The 26,288-nt window shown below is 39.1% G+C and overlaps 1 protein-coding gene across 6 annotated transcripts in view; it reads left to right on the top strand.

Annotated features, from left to right (window-relative positions):
- Window positions 1-16,821, top strand: part of LOC120320071 (transmembrane protease serine 11E-like) — a 71,181-nt gene extending 54,360 nt beyond the window's left edge. For 3 of the 6 annotated variants that reach the window (XM_039369502.1, XM_039369499.1, XM_039369498.1), the window contains 6 exons: window positions 1,957-2,120; window positions 3,029-3,067; window positions 4,287-4,458; window positions 4,962-5,227; window positions 7,386-7,528; window positions 10,972-11,370. In XM_039369502.1, coding sequence (XP_039225436.1) covers window positions 1,957-2,120; window positions 3,029-3,067; window positions 4,287-4,458; window positions 4,962-5,227; window positions 7,386-7,528; window positions 10,972-11,133 — 946 coding nt within the window. In that variant the 3' untranslated portion in view covers window positions 11,134-11,370. Of the gene's footprint in view, window positions 1-1,956; window positions 2,121-3,028; window positions 3,068-4,286; window positions 4,459-4,961; window positions 5,228-7,385; window positions 7,529-10,971; window positions 11,371-11,820; window positions 12,196-16,024 lie in introns of those variants that run through there. The other 3 variants (XM_039369500.1, XM_039369501.1, XM_039369503.1) reach the window with 3 other exon arrangements.
- Window positions 16,822-26,288: the final 9,467 nt, after the last annotated feature.

Genomic DNA, 26,288 nt, shown 5'->3' with positions numbered 1-26,288 from the left:
TCTACCTTCTTATCCTGAAACACCTAAACATATAAACATTTGGGGGAAATTTCAAGGCAAGACCAGCAAGTGGACAAATACCAGGACTCAGATAACTATTGTACAGTCCACAGTTTTTGCTGAAGAATCCATGGACTGAAAATGTTCCATAATAATAAAGTGATGGACGTAATTAGGCTTAATTTTCTAACTGCTATAGATTGGAGAACATTTTAGGAAGGTTCTTGAAGTTCTTCCCACAGAAGTCCTATGTATGTTAAACTATAGATTTGCAATTCCTATCCTCAAAACAGGAGCCCTTTCTTACTATGCAATGACCATATAAAATCTTTTTTTTTAGTACGCCTTCTTTTAATAGTTGAATAGATCCTGAATTAGGACAAATACATCCCTCCAGATATATTTGTTGAGTCTAAAATCACATTAAAAGTTCACTATATTCCAGTAAATGAGTGGCAAGAGTAGGCTTCTGTGCAATGTAGTGTGATATTATCTAGCCCAACTGGATCTAACTAATGGGGCCAATACATTCACAATACACAGTATGTTCAAACACATATAAACATGTGATTGGGTTTATTAAAGTGAAACTGAAGCAAGCAAACAAAAAAGATTCCCGTAGTGTGAAATCTAATTTCCAAAACAAGAAATAGATACTGAAATTTGATTTATTATTTGAACCATTTGTACAAAGAATGGGACAACTTGCCATGGCTGACTCGCTCCAGCCAACTCTCCCCAAATATCTTGCCACGGTCAACTTGCTGCAGGACAACTCATTGTGGCCAACTTGCCTTGGGCTAACTTGTCCTGGGCTAACTCAGCATGGTCAACTCACCAGGACAATTCAACATGGGATAACTCAAGAGAGGGACAAGTGAACTACATTCAGTCTCAAGGACTTCTAAATTGAGAAGTTCCAAATCTAAAGCAAGACATGAGTTGCTGCAAATTCACTTGTTCCTCTCTTGAGTTATCCTCTGTTGAATTGTCTCACAGCAAGGGCCACAGCGAGTTGTCCTGCAGCGTGCTGTTGTGCAGTGAATTGGCAGTGGCAACTTGTTCCACAGCTATGGTGAGTCAACCAGGATAAGAGAGCCAGGGTGTGTCGGCTGGAGTGAATCAACTGCAGTGATGAGATCTAGAGCCATTTGTACAAGGCTCACTTAAACTGTCTGTCTGGCCGAAGAGAATAACTACAGGGAATATGGATCACTGTTAAAACTGTTCCTTTTCTGCTGAAGAATACTCATAAATTTTCAGAAACATAAAGTTGACATCATTGTCCATGCCTGGAAATTATAGTTTTGTTTCTCTTAATCCATAAGATTTTGGCTTTAAACTGAGCATATAATAATTTAGCATTCTTTTAGGACTGTCTCAAAACACCTCATTTATTGAAAGATTATTTTGGCAGATTAGCAGTCTGTAAACTCTGGCAAGTCTGCAGTGTGCTCTTTTTTATTTACTTACTGATTTAGGCAGATGAATGGCATTATCTTGCTTCTGTACCCTGCCTCCACATTTTTCAGCACAATACTATTTCTGGGAATTGTGGGCAAACAACAGCCAGTGAATAAAACTTAATTGCAAGATGGGCACATGAAAAAAAAAGGGGGAAAAGAGCTAAAACAGGGGGAAAGTTTGTGACACTAGAAGATCCCTATATTTTCTAGTCCCAAATCTTAGCTATTTTTGATGGTATCATCCAAATTTATGTCAAAACATTTCTAGTGCCTGCCCAGTCCCATCCATTTCTAAGACGCAATGAGTTGAGCAGCAAATCTTCCGGTGCTTGTACTTGGTGTTCCTTTATGGACCGATGCAGTATTTTAATTTTTCTGTCTTACTTGCCCCAAAGCCTTGAGTGAATATATATGAAAAAAATAATAACCCTGCAGAGTATAGAAAATATTCTGGCTTGTTTGGTCAACTGCCTGTATTATTCTTTTGCAGCCCAGGGAATGAAGGTGTCCTGGTAGATGTGGTGCTGATATTTAAGTTCATTGCCACAGATAATAAAGAGATACTCTGGACAAATATTTATCATATTTTGCTGAAAAAACTGAAAGCATCAACATGGCCCTTAAGTATTGATCTTTCTTCTTATAAGCTCTCAGGCAAGTGTTACAGATGTCCTTTGTAATGATGATCAATTTTTTTAAACTGTTTACTTTGTCTTCACTGTCACCTGAAATATATTTGCTGACTTAATCAAAACTGTGTTACCCATTTCCTATTCTTGCTCAAGATATTTGTGTAGTATTTGCACTTTTTTTCCTGTGGGGAAAAAGCTTTCATATTTCCAGCCAATTTCTATTAATAATTGTTCCTTGGCTTTCAATTTGCTTATTTGTTTAATATTTAAAGAATAATTATTAGGAATTAACAGAGCATTTTGCCCAAAAAATATTGAGAAAATTTCATTGAGCCAAAGCCAGTAATCTTTATGTTATTTGATTATTTTTATATGAACTAGTCACCCTTATATAGTACAATAAATAGGAACGTCGGCTGATTGGTTAATTCATGATGATAACACACTAAATGGGTTATAAGGGATTTTCTGACAGCTTTTGTAAGAATTATATAGAGAACAAATAGATATCTTATTTTCTTTCTGGTGATTGTAATAGTAGAAAGATGCCAATTTAAATGCTTTAAGTTTCATAAAAGTAGTTCAGGAAAAAGACAATTAAATACATTTAATCAAGAGGAAGAGTTTAGAAATGTGGCCTTGCAGTCTTCAGATTTCCTAAGGCTAATATGGTTGTAAGACTGTTTGTATTGCATTTACAAAGGTATTTTGTTTTATTCTAAGCAAAAAATACTTAAGCAAAATTTTCACCTTCTCTTATTTAAAATGCTGGATATTCAGCCTTACTGGAAGGGAGATACTGGTTTGAAAAAATCCTTTGCCAATATTCCCAAATTACTAGTGATTATTAAATCATGTACTTTAGATGAAGGATGGATGAAGATATTGCTACTGCAAAATTAATATTTGTTTCTTTATCTTTCTTTTCAGAGATAAATGAAGAAAATGGTACAAATCTTCTTAACAGTTGTAAGTATCAGAACAACTATCTGTTTGAAAACAGATTTGTTAAAAATTGCTGTGTTTAGCCTCATTTTCCTCTGGATGCTGTTCTCCAGATGTTTTTAACTTTATAACTGGGGAAACTGGACACATCTACTGTATAAAATAAGACTGCCCTATTGAGGAATGCTGCCTTAGCACCATCATTCTCAAACTTTTTTTATATACTAGTATGCTCAGTCATAACAGATCTGTTTTTTTTTCAGTCTGATTATCACATTTGATAATCACTTCCACTAAATAACATTATGAAGACAAAGAAGATACTGGAATCTTTTTTTATAGCAATGAATCATGAAAATAAATTTTAAATTCACTTAATTGTAATATTGTAACTCAGATCATCCATGAACTGTTTCTTAAGAATGGTATGTTATTTGTACAAAATTGAACTGTTACATAGCATTTTTCCCTAAGGGCGGGGGAAATGATATTTCTGAGCTAACCTCAGCAACCAGAAAAACATATCTATTTTCTTTCTTGAACCCAGAAATGCAATTCTGTATTTATTTGGTGGTGAGTGAGGGTGTTCCAAGAAGACAGTTCCTAGCATTTTACAGTTGTAGCATTCTGTGGTCACATGAATACCATCTGAGACCTGCCCAGTTAGCTTCTGACAGGCAAAATCTATGGGGTGAACTGGATTCATTTAACAGCCATGTGAGTCATTTTACCACTGGAGTGATTCATTTAAGAAACAAGACTAAAAGATGATAAATTTGGGTGCAACTCACTTAATAACCAGCTGGCCTAGCAACAGACATTCTGTCCCAATTATAGTTATATTACCTGTATTCAAAAGGGATTGTGCAATTATTTTCTTGTTTTGCTGTGAATACATAATTTAGAGCAAGAAAAAAGCAATATCAAGACAGCACATTAATGGAAACAATTATGTATTGATACCCCCTTGCCTGTTCCCTTAATGTTCAGTGAATGAATGATGTATGGCTGTTTAATACATTCCACCATCTTTAGTGAGAATGTCTTCCAGGCAAACATGAACAAAATTAACCCATTCTCTATATTTCTAAAAAAGAGTACTTTGTTTATTTTTTTAAATTAGAAATTATGTTCTAATAAATTATGATTTTTATACTTCTAGCAAACCCTCAGACCGCCTTTAATAAAGTGTTATGTTCTCTGGAAAGAAATGAAATAAACATTCTTTTGGGGGGGCTGGGAGTAGGTTGTGGGACACGACTGGACAGATCTGTGGAGAGAATCTATGGAGGAACTATTGCAGGGGAAGGGGAATGGCCCTGGCAAGCTAGTCTCCAGCTAAATGGCATTCACCGTTGTGGAGCAACGCTGATCAGCAATAACTGGCTTGTGACTGCTGCTCATTGTTTTAGAGGGTGAGTAAATCTTTCCCTATACCTCTAAGACAGGGGTGTCAAACTGCTGGCCCATGGGCTGGATGCGTCATGGTGAAACTGTGCCCACCCCATTGCTGGCAATGGAAAAAAGTTGTGATAAATCGTGACACATCACATGATGTTGCAAGTTTGACACCCCTGCTCTAAGACTACACCTGAATCAACATATTTAAGCAATAAAATTTTCCCAATTCATTTATGCACAGATGTTACCACTAATACAGTTTGTCTCGTATGTTTAAAACTAAAATTGTAGAAGGGAGAGTGGTGTTTAACTCTCTATCTCTGCTCACAGCTGCTGTTATTCCTAAACACTCCATTTTACAAACTGAATTTATTTCTAATCTTGAAGTCTGATGATAGTGAGTTGAGGAAAAACTGGAAAACAGTTAGCAAGGAACCATTGTGAAGTTTTGTTTACAATAAATGAAAATGCAAATAGAGTTCTTATTGTATAATCTGTACTCTCTAATGTCTTTCAGTGTCCGAGATGTTAGAAGTTGGACAAGTAGTTTTGGGGCTCGTCTAAGACCTCCAACAATGAGAAGGAATCTTCGCCAGATCATCGTTCATGATCATTATGCCAATAATGTCATGAATCATGAATTTGATATTGCTGTTGTACAGATTTCACCCCCAGTGGAATTTACAACTGCTGTACATCGTGTTTGTCTTCCAGAAACTTCATATATTTTTCCAGAGAATACAACTTGTGCTGTTACAGGATTTGGTGCTCTTAGAGATGACGGTTAGTAGCTCCCTCTTTGGAATTAGTTAACTTGTGTGAATAATCATTATTTGATCATTTGTTAACCGCAGCAGATTATAGAGATACCAAATTACGCTATTAAGAGGGCTTATCTCCTTTTCCAACCAGATATATTCATAACAATTTCAGAGAGAATAGAATAGAGCTGGAAGGGCCTTTGGAGGTCTTCTACTCCAGCCCCCGGCTCAAGCAGGAGAACTTATACCATCTCAGACAGATGATTGTCTAGTCTCTTCTTAAAAATCTCCAGTGATGGAGCGCCCACAATTTCTGGAGGCAGGCTGTCCCACTGGTTGATTTTCCTCACTGTCAGGAAGTTTCTCCTTAATTCCAGATTGCTATTCTCTTTGGTCAATTTCCAACCATTGTTTCTCGTCCTTCCCTTTGGTGCTTTGGTGAACAACATGACCCCTGTTCCTTGTGGCAGCCCCTCCGATACTGGAATACTGCTATCATGTCTCCCCTATTTCTTCTTTTCGTTAGACTAGCCAGACCCAAGTCTTGCAGCCATTCTTCGTATGTTTTAGTCTCCAGGCCTTTGACCATCTTAGCTGCTCTTCTCTGAATTTTTTCCAAACTCTCAACATCTTTTTTGTGATATGGTGACCAAAACTGGCTGCAGTTTTCCATGTGTGGTCTTACTAGGGTTATATAAAGCAGTAATAATACTTTGTGTGATCTTGATTTTATGCCTCTGTTTATAGAACCCAGGATTGTATTAGCTTTTTTAGTTGCTGCTGCACACTGCTGACTCATAGTCAAATGATTGTCCACTAGGACTCCAAGGTCCCTCTCACAGTTGCTGCTTTTAAGCCAGGTCTCGCCCAATCTCTGTTTGTACCTTTGGTTTTTCCTACCTAGATGAAAGACTTTGCTTTTCTCCACACTGAACCTCATTTTGTTGAATAGGGCCCATTGTTCAACTTTGTCAAGATCTTTTTGGATCCTGAGTTTGTCTTCTGGGGTGTTGGCTACTCTTGTCAGTCTGCAAATTTAATGAGTTCCCCTTCAATTTCCTCATCTAAGTCATTTATGAAGATATTGAAGAGTACTGGGCCTTAGATGGAACCTTGTAGTAACTCACTGCTTACTTCTCTCCATGTGGATGTAGTGCCATTGAGGACTACTCGTTGAATACGGTTTCTCAGAGAAATACTCAACATCAAGGCAATTTGGCCTAGTGTTAAGGCAGACTAGAAAGCAGGACACCATGAGTTCAAGTCCTTCTTAGCAATGAAAGCCAGCTGGGTGATTTTGGACCAATTGTGCTCTCTCAGCCCAATTTACCTCACAGAGGTGTTGTAGAGAAAATAGGGTGAGGAAGGTGTATTGCATGTTTGCTACCTTGAGTTGTTTGTAAAAAATAGGCAAGATAAATAAATACATAAATGTTCAATTGTGGAATTTTATGTTTCATTCTGATATTCTGGACCTGTTTGAGCTACCTGGCAGTGTTAGTTAAAACCACAGAATAACAGAGTTGGAACTTTTTGACAATATGCAATTAAGCCTTTTGACTGATGTATTGCCAACTAGATAGGCTGTTTGCCTTCTTTTAGGCAGAATATACTGTATGTATTCATATGCATGTTCACCTATAAGAAAACTAAATATAGAATTGCAAAAGCTGCAGAAATGCTTCAAATGTTGGGATAGATGGACAGATATATTGGAAAATCACAGGTTAAGGAATAGCCACCACAATTACTATATTCCTTTCAATTTAGCTCATTCCAAAAATCTTCCTTATTCAGAGGTCACTAGAAATAACAATATTTCTTAACAATCATATTCAATTGCATTAGAAAGTTCTCAGAAATATGCAAAGAATTTATTTTTGTTTGTTCTAATCTGAACGAACAAATTTCCCATTTACCTAGCCTTAAAGCAGGATAGCTGTAAATCTGAGAGTTTACGGGAAAGTTCTGAGCTACTGAGGAGCCTTAGTCTAAGCAGGTGTTTCCAAAAGAATTTAGATTCTTTTTTGGAGGGAAATTTCCTGACAACTGCATTTAAATATATGTTCTGCAAACTATATACATTTCTTATGTGTTTCCTTTTCTTATGTAGTGTGAGGCAATTTTGTTATTCCATGAATTTTCATGGATAAAATACCCCATTATTATTTGAAAACCAGGTCCCAGTGTTGGTGAACTTCGTCAAACAGAAGTGAAAATTATAGGAAATGAAATTTGCAACAGAAGAGAAGTGTATCATGGAGCCATTTCACCTGGAATGCTCTGTGCTGGATACCTGGAAGGAGGAAGTGATGCTTGTCAGGTAGGTGTAATAATAACTTAGAAGTCAGCAAAAGGCTCCTGCATATATTGTGATTTGATAGTATTTTTGTACTGGAGCAAAACCCACGTATTTATACACCACCTCTATAACTAAGTAACAGAGATTTAGATGAAAAAGAACAAGTTTGGTGTAGTATTTAAGGGCTGACCAATAAACTAGGAAACTATGAGTTCTAGTCCTGCCTTAGGCATGAAAGCCATCTGGATAATTTGGGTAATCCTAGCCCAATCTACTTCACAGGAGAAAATAGAACAAGGAAGTATTATATATGTATATATATATATATACCTTGAGTTATTCATAAAAAAAGACAGTTATATAGTTATATATATATGAGTTATATATAGTTATATATATGAGTTATATATATACCTTGAGTTATTCATAAAAAAAGACAGAATTTTAAAAATCTTTTAAAAAAGAGGTGAACCAGGAGATGTAAAATGTGGAAGCTCATTTTTTCTGCAGTTCCAAGGTTATGATGATACATCTGGGGAGAGGAATGTGGAAGCTGTGGGTAAGGGTGAGAAATATGTGGTTTTTATTTTTATTGTTTTATTTATTTATTCCATTTCTATATTAATTTGTTGGCTAGCAAGTCTAGCCATGAAGGCTTGTGAAGTGGGAGGGAGATGACCCCATTATATCTTCCTCTAAGAAGATTTTATGTCAAGGGAAATCATTTTAGATGGCATCATCTTTGATAAAACAGCTCTATCATATGATTACATAAGTTAGAGATTTTTCTCCTGGTCTTTCTAAAGCAGTGGTAGTCAACCTGGTCCCTACCGCCCACTAGTGGGCATTCCAGCTTTCATGGTGGGCGGTAGGAGTTTTGTCCGATACTGAAGCACTTTCCTTTTTTTTAATTTAATTGACTTTTAAAAGTTTTTTCATAGCATTATTTAAAAGCATTTTCATTTCATAAAATTCCCCATGACAATTTAAATTTCTGAAAATATACTATTTGTATCACCCGCGCATAAGTTTAGTTCATGTTGCGTAAGTGAAACTAAATGGCGCTATAGTGCGACCGCAAACAAAAGAGCCTCATCTCAGAATAGCTCGTGCATCTCCCCCCCACACCACCCAGCTGTAACAGACAAGCAGAGCTGGTAGCCGGCGCCCCCCCAAACCCAATCCACAATGCGTGAGAGGCATGCACAGACGACAATACACAGCGCAGGCTCTTTTGTTTGTGGTCACACTGGTCAGTACACAATTAGATTTGTGAGAGTGAGCACGTGCCTACAGCTTCAAACAAAATATTGTGAGTCCATGTCTCAAAAAAAGAAATACGCTCGTGGCTATTTGCCAGAGTATCTGAAGATGGGTTTCATATAATCTGTTGCAAATAAACAACATCCAATGTGTTTATTGTGTCATAAAACATTATCCAATGAGACAATGAAGCCAAGTTGATTGTGAGAACATCTTTCTACAAAGCATCCAAATGATAAGGACAAGCCCATTGAATATTTTCAGGAAATATATAAAAAAAATCAAAATCATTCAACAATCATTGCATCATTTAAGAAACAACATGCAGCGAACGAAGATGGATTAATTGCCACTTATCGCATTTCACAATTAATTGAAAAAAGTGGTAAAAGCTATAATATTGGAGAAACTGTAACAATACCCTCTATAAAAGAATTTATCTCAATAGTAATGCATCAGGATATACATGAAATTTTAAAAATGTTGCCCCTAAGCGATAGCACAGTAAAGCAACGAATTGAAGAAATGGCAGTTAATGTTGAAAAAACACCTGATAAGTATTCTCCAAAACTCTTCATTTTCCATGCAATTGGACGAGTCTACCATTGCAGATAATAATGCTTTATTGATGGCATATGTACGTTATTTTGATGAAAACAATACATTACAAGAAGAAATGCTATTCGCAATAAATCTCATTACAGATACAAGAGAATTATCTATATTTAATACTGTGAAATCATACTTTACAAAAAAATAATATTCCTTTGAATAATATTGTTGCATGTGATACTGATGGAGCACCATCAATGGTAGGTCGCTATCATGGATTTGTTGCTTATTTGAAGGAAGAAGTGCTAAATGTTTTATGTATTCATTGTGTGGTGCACAGACAACATCTTGTAGGAAAACATCTAAGTATAAGTCTCCATTCATCATTAACTATAATAATTCGAGCCCTAAACAAGATCAAATCCAGTGCAAAAAATGATAGAATGTTTCGATAGCTTTGCCAGGACAATAATGAAGATTTTATTACATTACTTTTGCACACAGAAGTTTGGTGACTGTCAAAGGGTACATCTTTGGCTCATTTTGTAGCATTATATGATAGTGTCATACAATTTTTTGAAAGTAATAATGAGACCAATCTGTGTCAACAGTTAAAAACAGTAAAGAATGATGCCTTTTATTTGGCAGATATTTTCAAGAGATTTCATGATGTCAATTTACAGCTTCAAGGAGCTAACAAAACTCTTATAGGCTGCCAAAGTATTGTGTCATTATTTATTGACAAACTTGAACTACTTCGTTATAATCTATTGAAGAGAGAATTTCATCAGTTTCCTGAATTATCATCTATAAAAGATGATGTAACTCCAGAGGATATTGACAGATTCAGTAGCCACCTCAATGAACTTAAACTGGACATGGAAAAACGATTTGAAGATATTTTGAAATTGAAGGTGTATGACTGGATGAAAAATCCTTTTACCGCAAATATTGAAGAGGCTGATACAACTTGTCAAGAAGAACTGTTAGAAATTAGATATGATGAAGAAAGTAAACATAAATTCAATAGTGGTGGATATGAAAACCTATGGCAAAGTTAAAAAATGCCTGTCTTATATCCAAATATGTGGAAAATGATATTCAGTTTATTGATACCTTTCCCTACCTCATATCTTGTGGAATCAGGCTTTAGTGCTGTTAATCATATTATGACCAAAGAAAGAAACCGCCTGAATATTTCCGAAAGAGGAGACCTTTGTTTGTTCCTTACAAAAATTGAGCCAGATATCCAGTATTTAGTTTCACAGCATCAGCCTCAGGGATCTCATTAATAATTTAATTAATTAAATGTAATTTCAGCAGACTTCATGCTTCTATGTATGCAAAATATAAATAAAAAGATAGATTTAACTACAGTAAGTTTTTTTTATAAAAATTTATTCTGTCAAACTTAGCGAAAGTCCGACATAAAGTATTTGGTAAGTAATTATTATTATATGCTTTAGCTTGCTGTAACTCTGCTTTATAAATTTTATAAAGTAAAGTTACTTCCCTACTTTATAAATTACCATTACTGTGGAACTGGTGGGCGGTTAGAAAATTTTACTACTAACAGAGATACAAAAGTGGGCGGTAGGTATAAAAAGGTTGACTACCCCTGTTCTAAAGCAATCTTCCATCCCTTTTAGGGTGACTCTGGTGGACCATTGGTTACATCTGATTCAAGAGGAATATGGTATCTTGTTGGCATTGTAAGCTGGGGAGATGAATGTGCTAAGCCAAATAAACCTGGAGTCTATACACGAGTTACTTACTATCGAGATTGGATTGCTTTCCATACAGGAATCTGAAATAATGACGAGTAACTTTATATTAATGTATGAGATCCAAGGTATATTTTTCTTATAAACAGTCATACTGATCTGGTAAATTCTGTTGAGTAGGGATTTGTTTTTCTGTTGGAGGCATCAACACTATTCTTTCCATGTTATTTCATGTCCATGTCTCCTTATATTATATTATAAATACTGTTCATGTGTTATTCAAAAAGATGAAAAGATTGAAGCATTCACCTGCAACCAACAAAATAATTTTGTTTGTAGTTCTTTATGATTCCCATCCTTAAAATGCTGCATTGTTTGCACTGCTTGATTGCACTGAATGTTCAGCTCTCCCAAAAGCTTTGATAATTTGGCCAATCTTTTGTTTTGTTTTGAGTGTATGGTATTATTCAAGGAGAATTGCTGCATCACCCCTTCCAGGGATTGGAGTATTCAAATACATAATTCCTTTACAACTATATTGCAAAAATGGAGAGAATTCTTAGGCGAGGGATCCTCCATAGTCCTCCTTAATTCATGCAGTCTAGAAAGAGACATGCCATGCAGATTGAGAAAGTATTAAAGTAAGGATCAGTTAGTTTGTATCAGTCCTGCTATCATATTTATCCATGTTCTTGGGGGGAATTATGATGATAAAAGCTGCAAAATGCAATTGTTCATCTTAGAATAATTATATGGTTTCTAATGGTCTTTCAGCGGCTTTCTCCTAATCTGATACCCTCTGGAATGCTTTGAATTGCAATTCCCAACATGGACCATTTTGAGAAACAGAATTAGAAGGATTTAATATTCAGTCAATTCAAACTAAAAACTATTTACTTGGACATGGAAGGGGAAATTTGCAGAAGAGAGTGACCACAGAAGAAAATGTTAGTGAGGTACCATGCTAAGTTGATTTTTATTATAAATAAAATTTCCAGTGTTTTATTTATCCTTCATTTCAGTTAGAAGAAATGCCTGAAAAGATGAAGTGAGGAAAGCCAATGCTCAAAATGAACTAAGGCTTGTGACCAAAGTCAAAAATAACAAAAAAAAGCTTCTTTCAACATGTAAAAAACAAGAAAAAAGTAAAGGAAACGATTGGTCCATTAGTGAGTGAAAGTGGTAAGAAGGTGACTAGCAATAGGGAGAAAGCAGAACTATTTAACTCGGTTTTTGCATCTGTCTTTACACAAAAGGAAAAAAACAGACCAACCTATCAAAAATAGTGCCATAAAAAACAGAATAGAAACACAAGTTAAGATAGGCAAGAAAATGATAAGTGAGCACCTGTCCAGCCTAGACGAGTTCAAATCACCAGGATCAGATGGATTACATCCCAAGGTTCTCAAGGAACTGGCAGATGTAATCTCAGAACCACTGAACTATATTTTTCAAAGATCTTGGAGCACTGGGGAACTACCAGAGAACTGGAAAAGAGCTGATGTAGTTCCCATCTTCAAAAAAGGAAAAAAATGGATCCAGGAAATTAGAGACCTATCAACCTGACCTCAATACCTGGGAAGATTCTGGAAAAGATAATCAAACAACAAATCAGCGAACACCTAGAGGCAAACAAAGTCATTACTAAAAGCCAACATGGGTTTGTCAAAAACAGATCATGCCAGACAAACCTTACTGCATTCTTTGACCAAGTAACAAAATTAGTGGATCAGAGGAATGCTGTGGATATAATTTACTTGGACTTCAGTAAGGCATTTGATAAAGTAGATCACAACCTACTACTCGATAAGATAGAAAAATGTGGGTTAGACAGCATCACCACCAGATGGATTCGTAGCTGGCTGACCGGCTGTATTCAGCATGTGGTCCTCATTGGAAGTGCATCTACATGGAGGAAAGTGTGTAGTGAGGTGCCCCAGGGCTCTGTTCTTGGCCCAGTGCTCTTCAACATCTTCATCAATGATTTGGACGAGGGGATAGACGGGGAACTCATCAAATTTGCGGATGACACCAAGCTGGCAAGAATAGCCAACAATCCAGAAGACAGGAGGTTAAGATACAGGAGAACCTGGACAGACTTGAACACTGGGCACTATCTAACAAAATGAAATTCAATGGTGAAAAAAGTAAGGTTCTACATTTAGGCAAGAAAAACCAAATGTACAGGTATAGTATAGGGGGTACCTTGCTCAATAGTAATAACTGTGAGAGGGACCTCGGAGTCCTAGTGGACAATCACTTAAATATGAGCCAGCAGTGTGCTGCAGCTGCCAAAAAGGCCAACACAGTGCTGGGCTGCATTAACAGAGGGATAGAATCAAGATCACGTGAAGTATTAATACCACTTTACAATGCCTTGGTAAGGCCACACTTGGAATACTGCATTTTGGTCACCACGATGTAAAAAAGATGCTGAGACTGTAGAAAGAGTACAGAGAAGAGCAACAAAGATGATTAGGGGACTGGAGCTAAAACATATAAGGAACGGTGGCTGGAATTGGGTATGTCTAGTTTAACGAAGAGAAAGACGAGGGGGACATGATAGCAGTGTTCCAATATCTCAGGGGCTACCACAAAGAAGAGGGAGTCAAGCTATTCTCCAAGGAGCCTGAAGGCAGGACGAGAAGCAACGGATGGAAACTGATCAAGGAGAGAACTAAGGAGAAACTTCCTGACAGTTAGAACAATTAACCAATGAAACAATCTGCCTCCAGAAGCGGTGAATGCTCCAACACTGGAAGTTTTTAAGAAGAGACTGGACAGCCATTTGTCTGAAATGGTGTAGGGTTCCTGCCTGAGCAGGGGGCTGGACTTGATGACCTCCAAGGTTCCTTCCACTTTGTTGTTGTTGTTGTTGTTGTTGTTGTTGTTATTAGTTTTCCATGTTTGTAATATCTTCCACCAACACTGTCCTTTCCTTTTTCTGTGTATTTCCTGTTGCTCAGAATACATCCCAAGATTATTTAAGAGTTAAAAACAGTTTTTAAAATACAGTTTCTTCCATTCCTTATTCTTATATGGCAAAATTTAAAGAAAAGTGTGAGACAAAAGAGAATCAATGTAGCAAAAACTATGTGTTTTAATTAAACACTCATAAGGCTCTATTTTGAAGCTATCTAGCATGATTAAGGATTATTATTATTTATAAGTTATAGGGTTTAAATTGCAGTAAAATTTTGAATTTAATGAGATTAACATTATTAAGACATTTCATATCAAGGAGTTTAACTGGTTCTTGCTTCAATTTAACAAAAATATTATTTTGCATTGCAATCCATCTGTTATCAATTAATGATCACAAATCCCATAAATAAGCACCATATGACCAGTGAAAATTTTATCATTCTGGTATGAACATATGTGTTACAAATCATTTATATCTCCAGTCTTTGGATGGATGGCTAAATCTGACATTTCAAACTGTATAAAAGTCTAAATCTGCCTTTCTCAACCTTTTGAGCCTGGCAGAACCCCTAAAATATTATTCAGGCTTCAGGAAACCTGCAGTTACAAAATTATTATGTGTAGTCCTGTATATATGTATTAATAGTGTTCTTAAACTAAAAATAAATAATTAAACTTTTCCTTTCCCCCACGTCTTTCTCCGCTCCCTGTGGATGGGTCTTGCTGCCACTGATATCTGGGTCAACCCAGCCCTAGATTTCCTGCATCCACCCTGAGATGGAGCCACTCACTCCCCAAGCTATTGCACCAGCAGAAAAGCAGACTGGCAAACTGGCATGCTGGCAAGGAGAGGGCCATCACAGAGGCCCAGATGTCACTCTCTCTTGAGCACACTCACATTTGCTACTCTTTTCTTCTCTCCTCCTCACTCCTTGCTCAGCTTGGATTCTGCTCACCTCCTCACTTGCATGCATGTGCACAATCCCGCCCCTCTGCTCGTTACGGTGACCCAACTTACGGTTGGAAGTTTGAAGGCTTTTGTTCACTTAAACGATGAACTCCCAGGTGACATCTCATGGAATCCTAGGGTTCCACAGAACCTCGGTTGAGAAACCTTGATCTAGATACAAGAGATGTGCTTGTATGCAAGAGAATGAAACTTAAATAACCGTCTAGGTCAGAGGTCCCCAACCTTTTTGGCACCAGGGACTGGTTATGTGGAGAGAGGTTTTCTGCAGACCAGAGGGGGCGTGGTTTTGTGTTCTGCCTGCATCTTGCGGATGGGGCTTTGCTTGTTTGTGCGGGTCGGTTGCTGGCATGCCACGGACCGGTACTAGTCCACGGACCGGAATTTGGGGATCCCTGATGTAGGTGGTTATTTAAACAGCAGTGGCTGTTTTCAAAAGTATCTCTGGAATCTTTATCAGCCTATAAAGTTATTGTTATAAATATTTTCTCAGCCTATTGCATAGATGAAATACATCTTGATTAACTAGATTTATAGTTACAATGTACTGCTCACATTCCACTAGACTAAAATTTCAAAGACTTTCATCCCTTATTTGGCTAAATCTAATGAAATCTATGTAACAGGTTTATTTGCTGAATAGTGATAAATAAAGTATAGTGGAAATATAAGTGCTGACAGTAATACATATTTACAGACTTCTGGATTATACCAGAAAAGCTACCATACCCTTTGCTCACATTTAAATGCTATGATTCAATTGTGTATATTCAAACTGTTCAAACTACTATGCCTACTGCAGGGAAAACAAACAAACCATTGAACGGGGGAGTCCAGTACTCAGGAATAATATCCTTTAGGGCAAGCTTAGAAAACAACAACAATAAATCCTTATTTTTCTAAGCTAAAATCATTCAGGTTAATAATATCTCTGTCCTGCCAATATTAAGCAGCTTAAAAGAATTCCTTTCTAACATGAAGGGACCATATCTAAGGATATGTAGATAGGGAAGAAGACTTATATGAATCTTCTTTATTCTTATATTTAAAATCCTCCATCTTTACATAGACCTTTTTTATTCCAAGCAACCAAGGACTGTCAGAAAATCATTCAACATCAACAGACTATAAGACCCAGACCAAGTCCAACTCTTTCAAGATGACCTGCCCCTTCTACTGATGAAATCAAGAAAGTGATCTCACAGAGGAACTCAAATAAAACAACAGAGCTGAGTGGCATTCCTGCACTAGATGCAAACACCTTGCAAGCATTCCAAGATGCTTTGGAAAACATTTGGTCCATGGAGGAGATGTCTGAAGACCTCAGTGATACCTTCATTGTGTCTTCTATAAAAACTAGGGAAGCAAATTAGATACTACAAAGATATCTTGTTGTTGTCCACTGCAGACAAAATCTTTGCCCACATTTTTCTGAACAGAATAATAAAACATCTCTTTTTTTCAGCTAAAGTAGGCTGCTTTAATAAAAAAAAATTGATATTCCACTTTTGTATTCACCTGATATTCAAGGCAGTTACCAATTAAAATATAGAACATAAAATACAATTTATTTATTTTTTAAAATGAAAATGATTAACAACTAAAAGTCTGAGGTAGCTGGAAATTCATTTTTGTATTAAAAAAATGAAGAAACATTGAAACATAATTCCTGAACTGAGAGAGATATCTTGCTCTGTAATTCTAGGTGTATTTATTATTTATTGTGTATTTATGGTTGGCTCTTGTTGGCTGAACTTGAGATTTTAGAGAACAAAGTGCATAAATTTAATCAACTTGAAGGTAGTCCAACCTTGTAGGAGCAACATTGCCTCCAGTACATATGAGCTTCCTAATGCAAAAAGATAGGAAAATGATATGAGAGAGAGAGAGAGAGAGAGGGAGGGAGGGAGGGAGGGAGGGAGGGAGGGAGGGAGAGAGAGAGAGAGAGAGAGAGAGAGAGAGAGAGAGAGAGAGAGAGAGAGAGAACAGGACCCCCTGAAATAAAACATGCAAACACAGATCCTGGAAAAGAATAAACTGTCACAGAGAAAGGGAGTCCTCTGGGTTCCCCAAAGAGAAAAAGGTATGATAGTGATTGGTAACTCACTTCTAGATGAACACTATCAGCAATTTGTAGACTGAGCAATTTAGTGAAGTATGTTGTCCCTCATGTGCAAAAATAAGAGATATTACAGAGAGGCTTACCCAAATAATCAAGCCAACTGATTACTATCCCTTTGTCCTCTTTCATGTTGGGACAAACAATACAACAAAAAAGACCCTGAAAAATATCAAAGAACTGTGAGCTGCTAGGCAGGAAGGCAAAAGACTTTAGGAGCATATTTTCATCCATATTTCCAATGGAAAGTCAACACCCAGTGAGGGAATGGATGGTTCTAGAGGCAAATTGCTTGCTCAACAGATGATGCCATTGAGACAACTTTGAATTTTGGGACCATGGTTTTCACTGTTAGAGGACTGGAAAAAAGCTGGTGTGGTTCCAATCTTCAAAAAGGGAGAAAAAAGAGGGTCCATGAAATTACAGACCAATCAACATCAACAACTGGGAAAATCCTGGAAAAGGTAATCAAGCAGTGGATTTGTGAGCAACTAAAAATGAACAAAGTGATTACTAGAATCAGCATGAGCTTGTTAAAAACAGTTATGCCAAACAAAACTTATTGCCTTCTTGGTTAAAGTGACTGTGTTAATATGTAAACTTTTAAATATAATGGAATATTGATTTACTTGTTATTAAGGTTCCATTGTGAACATTCCTTGTTATGTTGTTGTTAATTGCGAAGTCGTGTCCGACCCGTCGTGACCCCATGGACAATGTTCCTCCAGGTCTTCCTGTCCTCTACCATCTTCTGGAGTCCATTTAAATTCACACCTACTGCTTCAGTGACTCCATCCAGCCATCTCATTCTCTGTCGTCCCCTTCTTCTATTGCCCTCAATCTTTCCCAGCATTAGGCTCTTCTCCAGTGAATCCTTCCTTCTCATTAGGTGGCCAAAGTATTTGAGTTTCAACTTCAGGATCTGGCCTTCTAAAGAGCAGTCGGGGTTGATCTCTTCTAGGACTGACCGGTTTGAACGCCTTGCAGTCCAAGGGACTCGCAGGAGTCTTCTCCAGCACCATAGTTCAAAGGCCTCAATTCTTTTGCGCTCAGCCTTTCTTATGGTCCAACTTTCACAGCCATACATTGCAACTGGGAAAACCATGGCCTGGACTATACGCACTTTTGTTGGCAGGGTGATGTCTCTGCTTTTTAGTATGCTGTCTAGATTTGCCATAGCTTTCCTCCCCAGGAGCAAGCGTCTTTTAATTTCTTGGCTGCAGTCCCCATCTGAGGTGATCTTTGAGCCCAGAAAAATAAAATCTGTCACTACCTCCATTTCTTCCCCATCTATTTGCCAGGAATTGAGAGGGCCGGATGCCATGATTTTGGTTTTCTTAATGTTGAGTTTCAAGCCAACTTTTGCACTCTCCTTCTTCACCCGCATCAAGAGGCTCTTTAGTTCCTCTTCACTTTCTGCCATTAGAGTGGTATCATCTGCATATCTTAGGTTGTTGATATTTCTCCCGGCAATCTTAATTCCAACTTTTGATTCATCTAGCCCTGCCTTTCTCATGATGTGCTCTGCATATAAGTTAAATAGGCAGGGTGACAGTATACAGCCTTGCCGGACTCCTTTTCCAATTTTGAACCAATCAGTGGTTCCGTGTTCGGTTCTCACTGTTGCTTCTTGACCCGCATATAGGTTTCTCAAGAGACAAATGAGATGGTCTGGTACTCCCATCTCTTTAAGAACTTGCCACAATTTGTTGTGATCCACACAATCAAAGGCTTTTGCATAGTCAATGAAGCAGAAGTAGATGTTTTTCTGGAACTCCCTAGCTTTCTCCATGATCCAGCGTATGTTGGCAATTTGATCTCTAGTTCCTCTGCCTCTTCGAAATCCTGCCTGTACTTCTGGTAGTTCTCGATCCACATACTGCTGGAGTCTAGCTTGTAGGATTTTAAGCATAACTTTACTAGCATGTGAAATGAGTGCAATGGTGCGATAGTTTGAACATTCTTTGGCATTGCCTTTCTTTGGAATTGGAATGTAAACTGACCTTTTCCAATCCTGTGGCCACTGTTGAGTTTTCCAAATTTGCTGGCAAATTGAGTGTAGCACTTTTACTGCATCGTCTTTTAAGATTTTGAATAGCTCAGCTGGAATACTGTCACCTCCACTAGCTTTGTTGTTGCTCAGATTTTCTAAGGCCCATTTCACTTCACATTCTAGGATGTCTGGTTCGAGGTCAGTGACCATCTCATTGTGGTTATCTGGGATGTTAAGCTCATTCTTGTATAGTTCTTCTGTGTAGTTTTGCCATCTCTTCTTAATCTCTTCTGCCTCTGTTAGGTCTCTGCCATTTTGGTCCTTTATCATGCCCATCTTTGCATGAAACGTTCCCTTCATATCTCCAATTTTCTTGAAGAGATCTCTGGTCCTCCCTATTCTGTTGTTTTCTTCTATTTCTTTGCACTGTTCATTTAAGAAGGCATTCTTATCTCTTCTAGCTACTCTCTGGAATTCTGCATTCAATTGGGTGTATCTTTCTCTTTCTCCTTTGCCTTTCGCTTCCCTTCTTTCCTCAGCTATTTGCAAAGCTTCCTCAGACAGCCATTTTGCTTTCTTGCATTTCTTTTTCTTTGGGATGGTTTTAGTTGCTACCTCTTGTACAATGTTGCGAACTTCCATCCATAGTTCTTCAGGCACTCTGTCTATCAGATCCAGTTCCTTAAATCTATTTGTCACCTCTACTGTATATTCATCAGGAATATGATTTAGTTCATACCTGAGTGGCCTAGTGCTTTTCCCTACTTTTTTCAATTTAAGCCTAAATTTTGCAACGAGAAGCTCATGATCTGAGCCACAGTCAGCTCCTGGTCTTGTTTTTACTGACTGTATAGAGCTTCTCCATCTTTGGCTGCAGAGCACATAGTCAATCTGATTTCTATGTTGACCGTCTGGTGATGTCCATGTGTAGAGCCGTCTCTTGGGTTGTTGGAAAAGAGTGTTTGTTATGACCATCGTATTCTCTTGACAAAATTCTATTAGCCTGTGCCCTGCTTCATTTTGTACTCCAAGGCCAAACTTGCCTGTTATTCCGGTTATCTTTTGGCTTCCTACCTTAGCATTCCAATCCCCCATGATGATAAGGACATCATTTTTTGGTGTTAATTCTATAAGGTGCTGTAGGGCTTCATAGAACCGGTCAATTTCATCCTCTTCAGCACCAGTGGTTGGGGCATAGATTTGGACTACTGTGATATTGAATGGTTTGCCTTGGATTCGAATTGAGATCATTCTGTCATTTTGGGGATTGTATCCCAGTATTGCTTTTCCTATTCTTTTATTGACTATGAAGGCTACTCCATTTCTTCTGAGGGATTCTTGCCCACAGTAGTATACCTGATGGTCATCTGAGTTAAATTCACCCATTCCTGTCCATTTTAGTTCGCTGATTCCTAAGATGTCAATGTTCAGTCTTGTCATCTCTTTTTTGACTACGTCTAGCTTGCCTTGATTCATGGATCTTACATTCCAGGTTCCTATGGAGAAAAAATCTTTACAGCATCGGACTTTCCTTTCACCACCAGATATATCCACAGCTGAGCGTCCTTTCGGCTTTGGCCCAGTCGCTTCATTCTTTCTGGCGCTACTAGTACTAGCCCTCTGCTCTTCCCCAGTAGCATATTGGACACCTTCCGACCTGAGGGGCTCATCTTCCAGCGTCATATCTTTTTGCCTTTTAGTACTGTCCATGGGGTTTTCATGGCAAAGATACTGGAGTGGTTTGCCATTTCCTTCTCCAGTGGATCACATTTTGTCAGAACTCTCTGCTATAACCTGTCCGTCTTGGGTGGCCCTGCACGGCATAGCTTATAGCTTCATTGAGTTACGCAAGCCCCTTCGCCACGACAAGGCAGTAATCCATAAAGGGGATTCCTTGTTATACAGCACATCTATTAAGAAAGCTACAACACAAAGCTTAGTTTTTACAAAAATGCTACAGGACTTTACTGCCATCAAGTGGCACTGAATTGTTTACTGTTTCATTTAAAATAAAATTTTAAGAAGTTTCAAGTAATACAGTCCATACATATTGCAGAAAAAATGGTTTAAGTAAAAAGAAAATGTCAGTTACTAGAACTTTATTTATTGAGATATTTCTGACAATGGCATTTGGATCATATACTGATAAAATAAAATAATTTTTATTTATATTAAAACATAAAATCAGAGGAGAAAAAAAATCAATAAAAAGAAAAAATGTTTTGGAATTGGAAAATTACCTAATATAAAACCTCCTGTAACTTATCTCTATGTGCTTCACAAGTATCTCCTTTGCCTTCATCTTTCTTCTTTTTCACACAGCAATCCTCATTTTGTCATCTATATGCCATCTATCCATCCCAGGATTGTAGCAGTAATAAACAGTTGGTTCTTGTTTAACAAAGGCAAAGGAAAGCTGAATTAAGATCATAAGCACTGTTGCAATTTTACTTAGCAACTACTTTATTTGACAACCAAGTTGATGGTCTCAATTATTGTCACTAAATGAAGACTGTCTCTATATTAACTGATTCTATTCCTAGAGTTATTCCTGCACTATGGCAGAGTCTGCTTCCTGTATATCAACTGATTAACCAAAGCAAAATGATCTCCCTTACTTTTAATATATTGTGGGAAAACACCCATCTAGACAAGAAACCAAAGCAATTGGAGGGAGATGCAACATTTTTTTATTGGCGTGTACAACTGCAGTGATCACTGGGCTCCTCGCCAGATGAAAGAGCCTGAAATTCACAGCGTTACAACTTTGACAGGTCCCCAAAGTAATATATTTTAACCCTATTTTTCTGACCCAGAATCAAGATGCTTTTTAATCCAAGAATAAAGATGATTGTAAAACAGATATTTAATTCAGAAATACTTGCAATTATGGTTGTTGCTTCTGTATATTATACATCTGTCCATTTTTATTAGGTAAGAAATTAATACTTTCTCCATACCAACTTCTAACGTGGAATGAGACCATCTGAGTCCTCCGGTAGTCCCATGCTTATCTCAGACAAAGGCATTCCAAACTGGCACATGGCCAGGATAACCTGTAAAGAGCTCAGTGACTCCTCCTACAGATCTTTTAACATGGGATTGCTGACTAGCTTTTATATTACCCATAATCCCTCTCTTAAGGAGACAACACTTAACCCAATAAATGACAAACATTCTAACATACAGATCTACATGCTCTAGTCAGGGTTACATGATCCAGAACACCTATGCCTATTTTCTACTTCTGTAGCCTTTGTGGCCTACCATTGTGTTGGGAGGGGAGAGCTTTTGGAATTGCTTTGCACTGCCTGCTATGATGCACTTCCCCCAGGGGATGGAATGTTTCTCCCTTATCTGAGAGATGGTTTACGCTTGGAGCCAGAAGAAATTGAAAGTGAGAAAGACCTTGAGGAGCCCACCAAAATGACCAGTTATCAAAACACTATGCCACTGTGGATTGGCTGGGATCCAAATGAACACTGGGATGCTTGGGGGAGGAGTACTGAATGTTGCTTTTAATATAGTGCTTTGCAGGTTTTTCTCTCGGACCTCGTCTTGATTCCCTGCTGTCACTAGCCCCTAATAAAAGTTCCTTTTGAGACAATGCCTGTTTCAAGAGTTCTGCTTTCTTGGATGGCTTAGCCAAGGTAGGTCCTTACAAACTTATATAGTCTCTGAAAAGAATTACAAAGATAATGTAAATTATTATATGACTCTTGGAACTTATCATCTGATAAGGAAGTAGAGGCTACCCTGGCACCTCTAAATCCTACATTTCCAAAGAGGGCTCCACGTCTGCCTTTCTTTTTTAATACTAGCATCTTTTAAGATAAACAGTGTTTTTATGCTCATATATTTGACTCCTTTCATTAAAAGGAAAAGACAATCCACTTTTTGTTACCTGTCTTCCTTTCCCTGCAGATTCATTAACTAGTTTCAGGTGGCCTGGATATTCAAAGTACCCATATGGACTTTTTGCATAAATTCAATGTATTATTAACCACAAATGATTATGTTAAAAAAGGAAATGGAAATGGATGCAATTTTGGGGAGTTAATTGAACAAAATCACTTTTGAAATCTCTCCTACTGTTAAATTTCAAGGTCTATCATCTATTATCTTTTGTATCTAGTTCAGTGGTTCTCAACCTGTGGGTCGCGACCCTATTTGGGGTCAAACGACCATTTCATGGGGTCACCAAACAACGCAGTCCGCCATTTTTTCCCCTTTTCCTTAGCTGTGCTACTCCCTCTTATTCTATTGGCTTTTGAAAACCAATAGAATAGACTCTATTCAAGAGACTCTATTCTATTGGTGTTCGAAAGCCAATATAAACTAAGGAAGTTTTGGTTTCGGAGCACGTGGCAGAAAGTGAGACACAGAACAAGTGGCAGAAAGCGAGAAAGAACAAGCAGCAGAAAGCGAGAGAGAGAACAAGCAAAAGCAGTAAGTATCATCTCTGGCCTGCTGCTGAGCTTTCTCTGCTTGGCCACCGGACACCCCAGCAGCCCCAGAACACCCTGCCCACATTTCCTGCAATTTCACAGCTGGCCCAGCGGCTAAAAAACACCCCGCGGCCACCAGCACTTCTTGTAATTTTTCAGCCAGCCTCCCCTCATGCAGCCCATCCCGTGCCCTCTCCGCCTGCCACTGATTGCAGCAGACAAGCCAGGGGCCACCGGGGAAGGCCGAGGCCAAAGAGCCCGGCCCAGCGGCTAGAAAACACCCTGTGGCTGCCAGCATTTCCCATAAATTTGCAGCCGGCTTGCCCTTGTGCAGCCTGCCCCATGCCCTCTCCGCCTGCCTAATACTGGCCCAAATCTTCAGAGATCGCTCTCAAACCATCCTGACCTGCCAGGGACAATACTAGGGGGAGAAAGAGAGCGACCTGATGAGTGGACAAACACGCACACACAGTCCCGGGCCCACGTACTTTCCGCGGCCAAGTTCTTCCATTCCTATCCCTATCAAGGAGCGCAGGCTCCTCCCCAGCTGACTGGCTCGGCCTCCTCTGGTCCATCCTTCCTCACCTGTCCCATGGGTCGACCCAGCTGGTGGTTTGATGGCATGGTCTGTGTCATAGTCACGAGCTTCTTCCCAGCCTTCAGGCAAAGGCAGCTCCTGCTGGGGCATTTTTCTCGGCAGCAGGCGCAGCAGCGGAGAGATGGACCAAAGCTGCTCCCAGAGCGTAAAAGTAGAGGGCCCAAATGGTGAGAGTGATGCAGCTCTCCGACTCTCTGCTTCAGAGGAAAGATGCAGGGGAAAAAGACTGGGAGAAGTGGCCGGTTCACCTCCCGTTTTCGGGCACGTACGTTACTAACCAGCTACTTCTCCCAGTCTTTTTACCCTGCATTTTTCCTCTGAAGCAGAGAGTTGGAGAGCTGTATCACTCTCGTCATTTGGGCCCTCTACTTTTACGCCCCGCCCTGCACACAGGCAGGGCTGTGATGTGTTGCTGCCTGCCAAAACTAGGCTGGGGTCTGGGCGGCATAGCACAGGATGAAGGGAGGGAGGGAGGGACAGTGGGAGCTGCAGCGCTGCAGCTTCCAGTCCCGTGAGCGTCCTTCAGCTGTGCTCTAGGCCTAGCATTTATCAGTTGTTTGGTGGCCGAGAAACAGCCTTTCAGCTTCAGGCCGCTCCCTCGGCTCTAGGCTTCCTGCTTCAGCCTCCTGCCCATCAGCTGTTCGGCGGCTAAGAGTAGGAGCTGCTCAACTGTTGGTCGGGACGCATTCAAGCTGCCAGGTAAAACGGAGCTAGTCGCTGGTCTCCTTTGCCACCCTGTATCCTCAACCCCTCCCCCCGCCAGTTCATGTCGAGCCCACAGGGGCTTGACAGGGAGAGAGGGATGGAAGGAGGAAGGGACAAAGAGGGAGGTGAAGGAAAGAAGGAAGGGACAATGGGAGGGAAGGAGGGATAAAGAGGGAGGTGAAGGAAAGGAAAGAAAGAAGGAAGGGACAATGGGAGAGAAGGGAGGGAAGGAGGAAGGGACAAAGGGAGGTGAAGGAAAGGAAGGAAGGAAGGGGCAATGGGAAAGGAAGGGAAGGAGGAAGGGACAAAGGGAGGGGAAGGAAAGAAGGAAGGAAGGGACAATGGGAAAGGGAAGGAAGAAGGAAGAGACAAAGGGAGGTGAAGGAAAGGTAGGAAAGAGTGAAGGAAGGGACAATGGGAAAGAGGGAAGGAAGGAGGAAGGGACAAAGGGAGGTGAAGGAAAGGAAGGAAAGAAGGAAGGAAGGGACAATGGGAGGGAAGGAAGGCAGGCACCCACCCCAGTCGCATCCCCCTCCACCAGAGACCCACTGATTCCTCCCCACAGGCATCCTGCAACCTGAGTGATCAGCTGGCCATGTCCCCCCACTATTGATCACATGACCCTGGGACACTGTGAATGTGATAAGTATGAATCAGTTGCCAAGCAATCCGAATGTAAATCACAAGACCCTGGGGATGCTGCAATAGTCATAAGTGTGAAAAATGGTCATAATTTGCTTGTAACTTCAAACAGTCACAAAGTGAATTGTTGTAAGTTGAGGACTACCTGTACTTTCTCATTTTTTCCTTTTTTTGGTCAAGTTTTTGATACCTTGCTGGGCAAGTGTTGGTACTTGGATATTGCCTTATCCGAAAAGTGGTACAATGGATGAAAAGGTTGAAAAGCCCTGAAGTAGAGCCGTCAGCTTAGCCAAGGCTCCAGTGCCAAGCACTGCCCACCTCCTCCTGGTTCAGGCGGGGAAGGGGAAAGGAGGAGGAGGAGGAGGAGCTGCTGCAGCTTTTGACCACAGGTTAGGCAGGTTAAGAGAAGCCAACCTGATAGCGGAGGGTGGGTGGACTCCCACATGCTATTAACTTTGTCAGCAAATGGGAGGGTCGGGGGGTTGATCAAAGTTGCTTCATTTATTCATTCATTTATTGCACAATAAAATTATTTGAAACCAACATTTTGTGCTATTCTAATGCACAACTGCACAAATATGCATGTAATCTCTGAGGAGGCTATCACATCTGGGCTACAAAAAATTGATTAAAGCATTCGTGTTTGCTGATATTTATTTCCTTTAAACTGGTTTGATTCTTCCATTTATTGTTTAAAATGGTTTAATACTTCCATTTATTTCCTTTTATTCTCTTAAAACTAGTTTGAATCTTCCATTTGTTGCCATTTATTCTCTTAAAACTGATTTAATTGTTTTGTTTATTTCTGATCCACGAAACCTATAACCTCCATGCCATTTCTCACT

The sequence above is a fragment of the Crotalus tigris genome, unplaced genomic scaffold, assembly GCF_016545835.1.
Source record: "Crotalus tigris isolate CLP2741 ecotype Arizona unplaced genomic scaffold, ASM1654583v1 scf7180000021159.508159, whole genome shotgun sequence".
Lineage (NCBI taxonomy): Eukaryota > Metazoa > Chordata > Lepidosauria > Squamata > Viperidae > Crotalus > Crotalus tigris.
The sequence above is the reverse complement of the archived record's forward strand: the minus strand, read 5'-3'. Positions and strand labels throughout refer to the sequence as shown.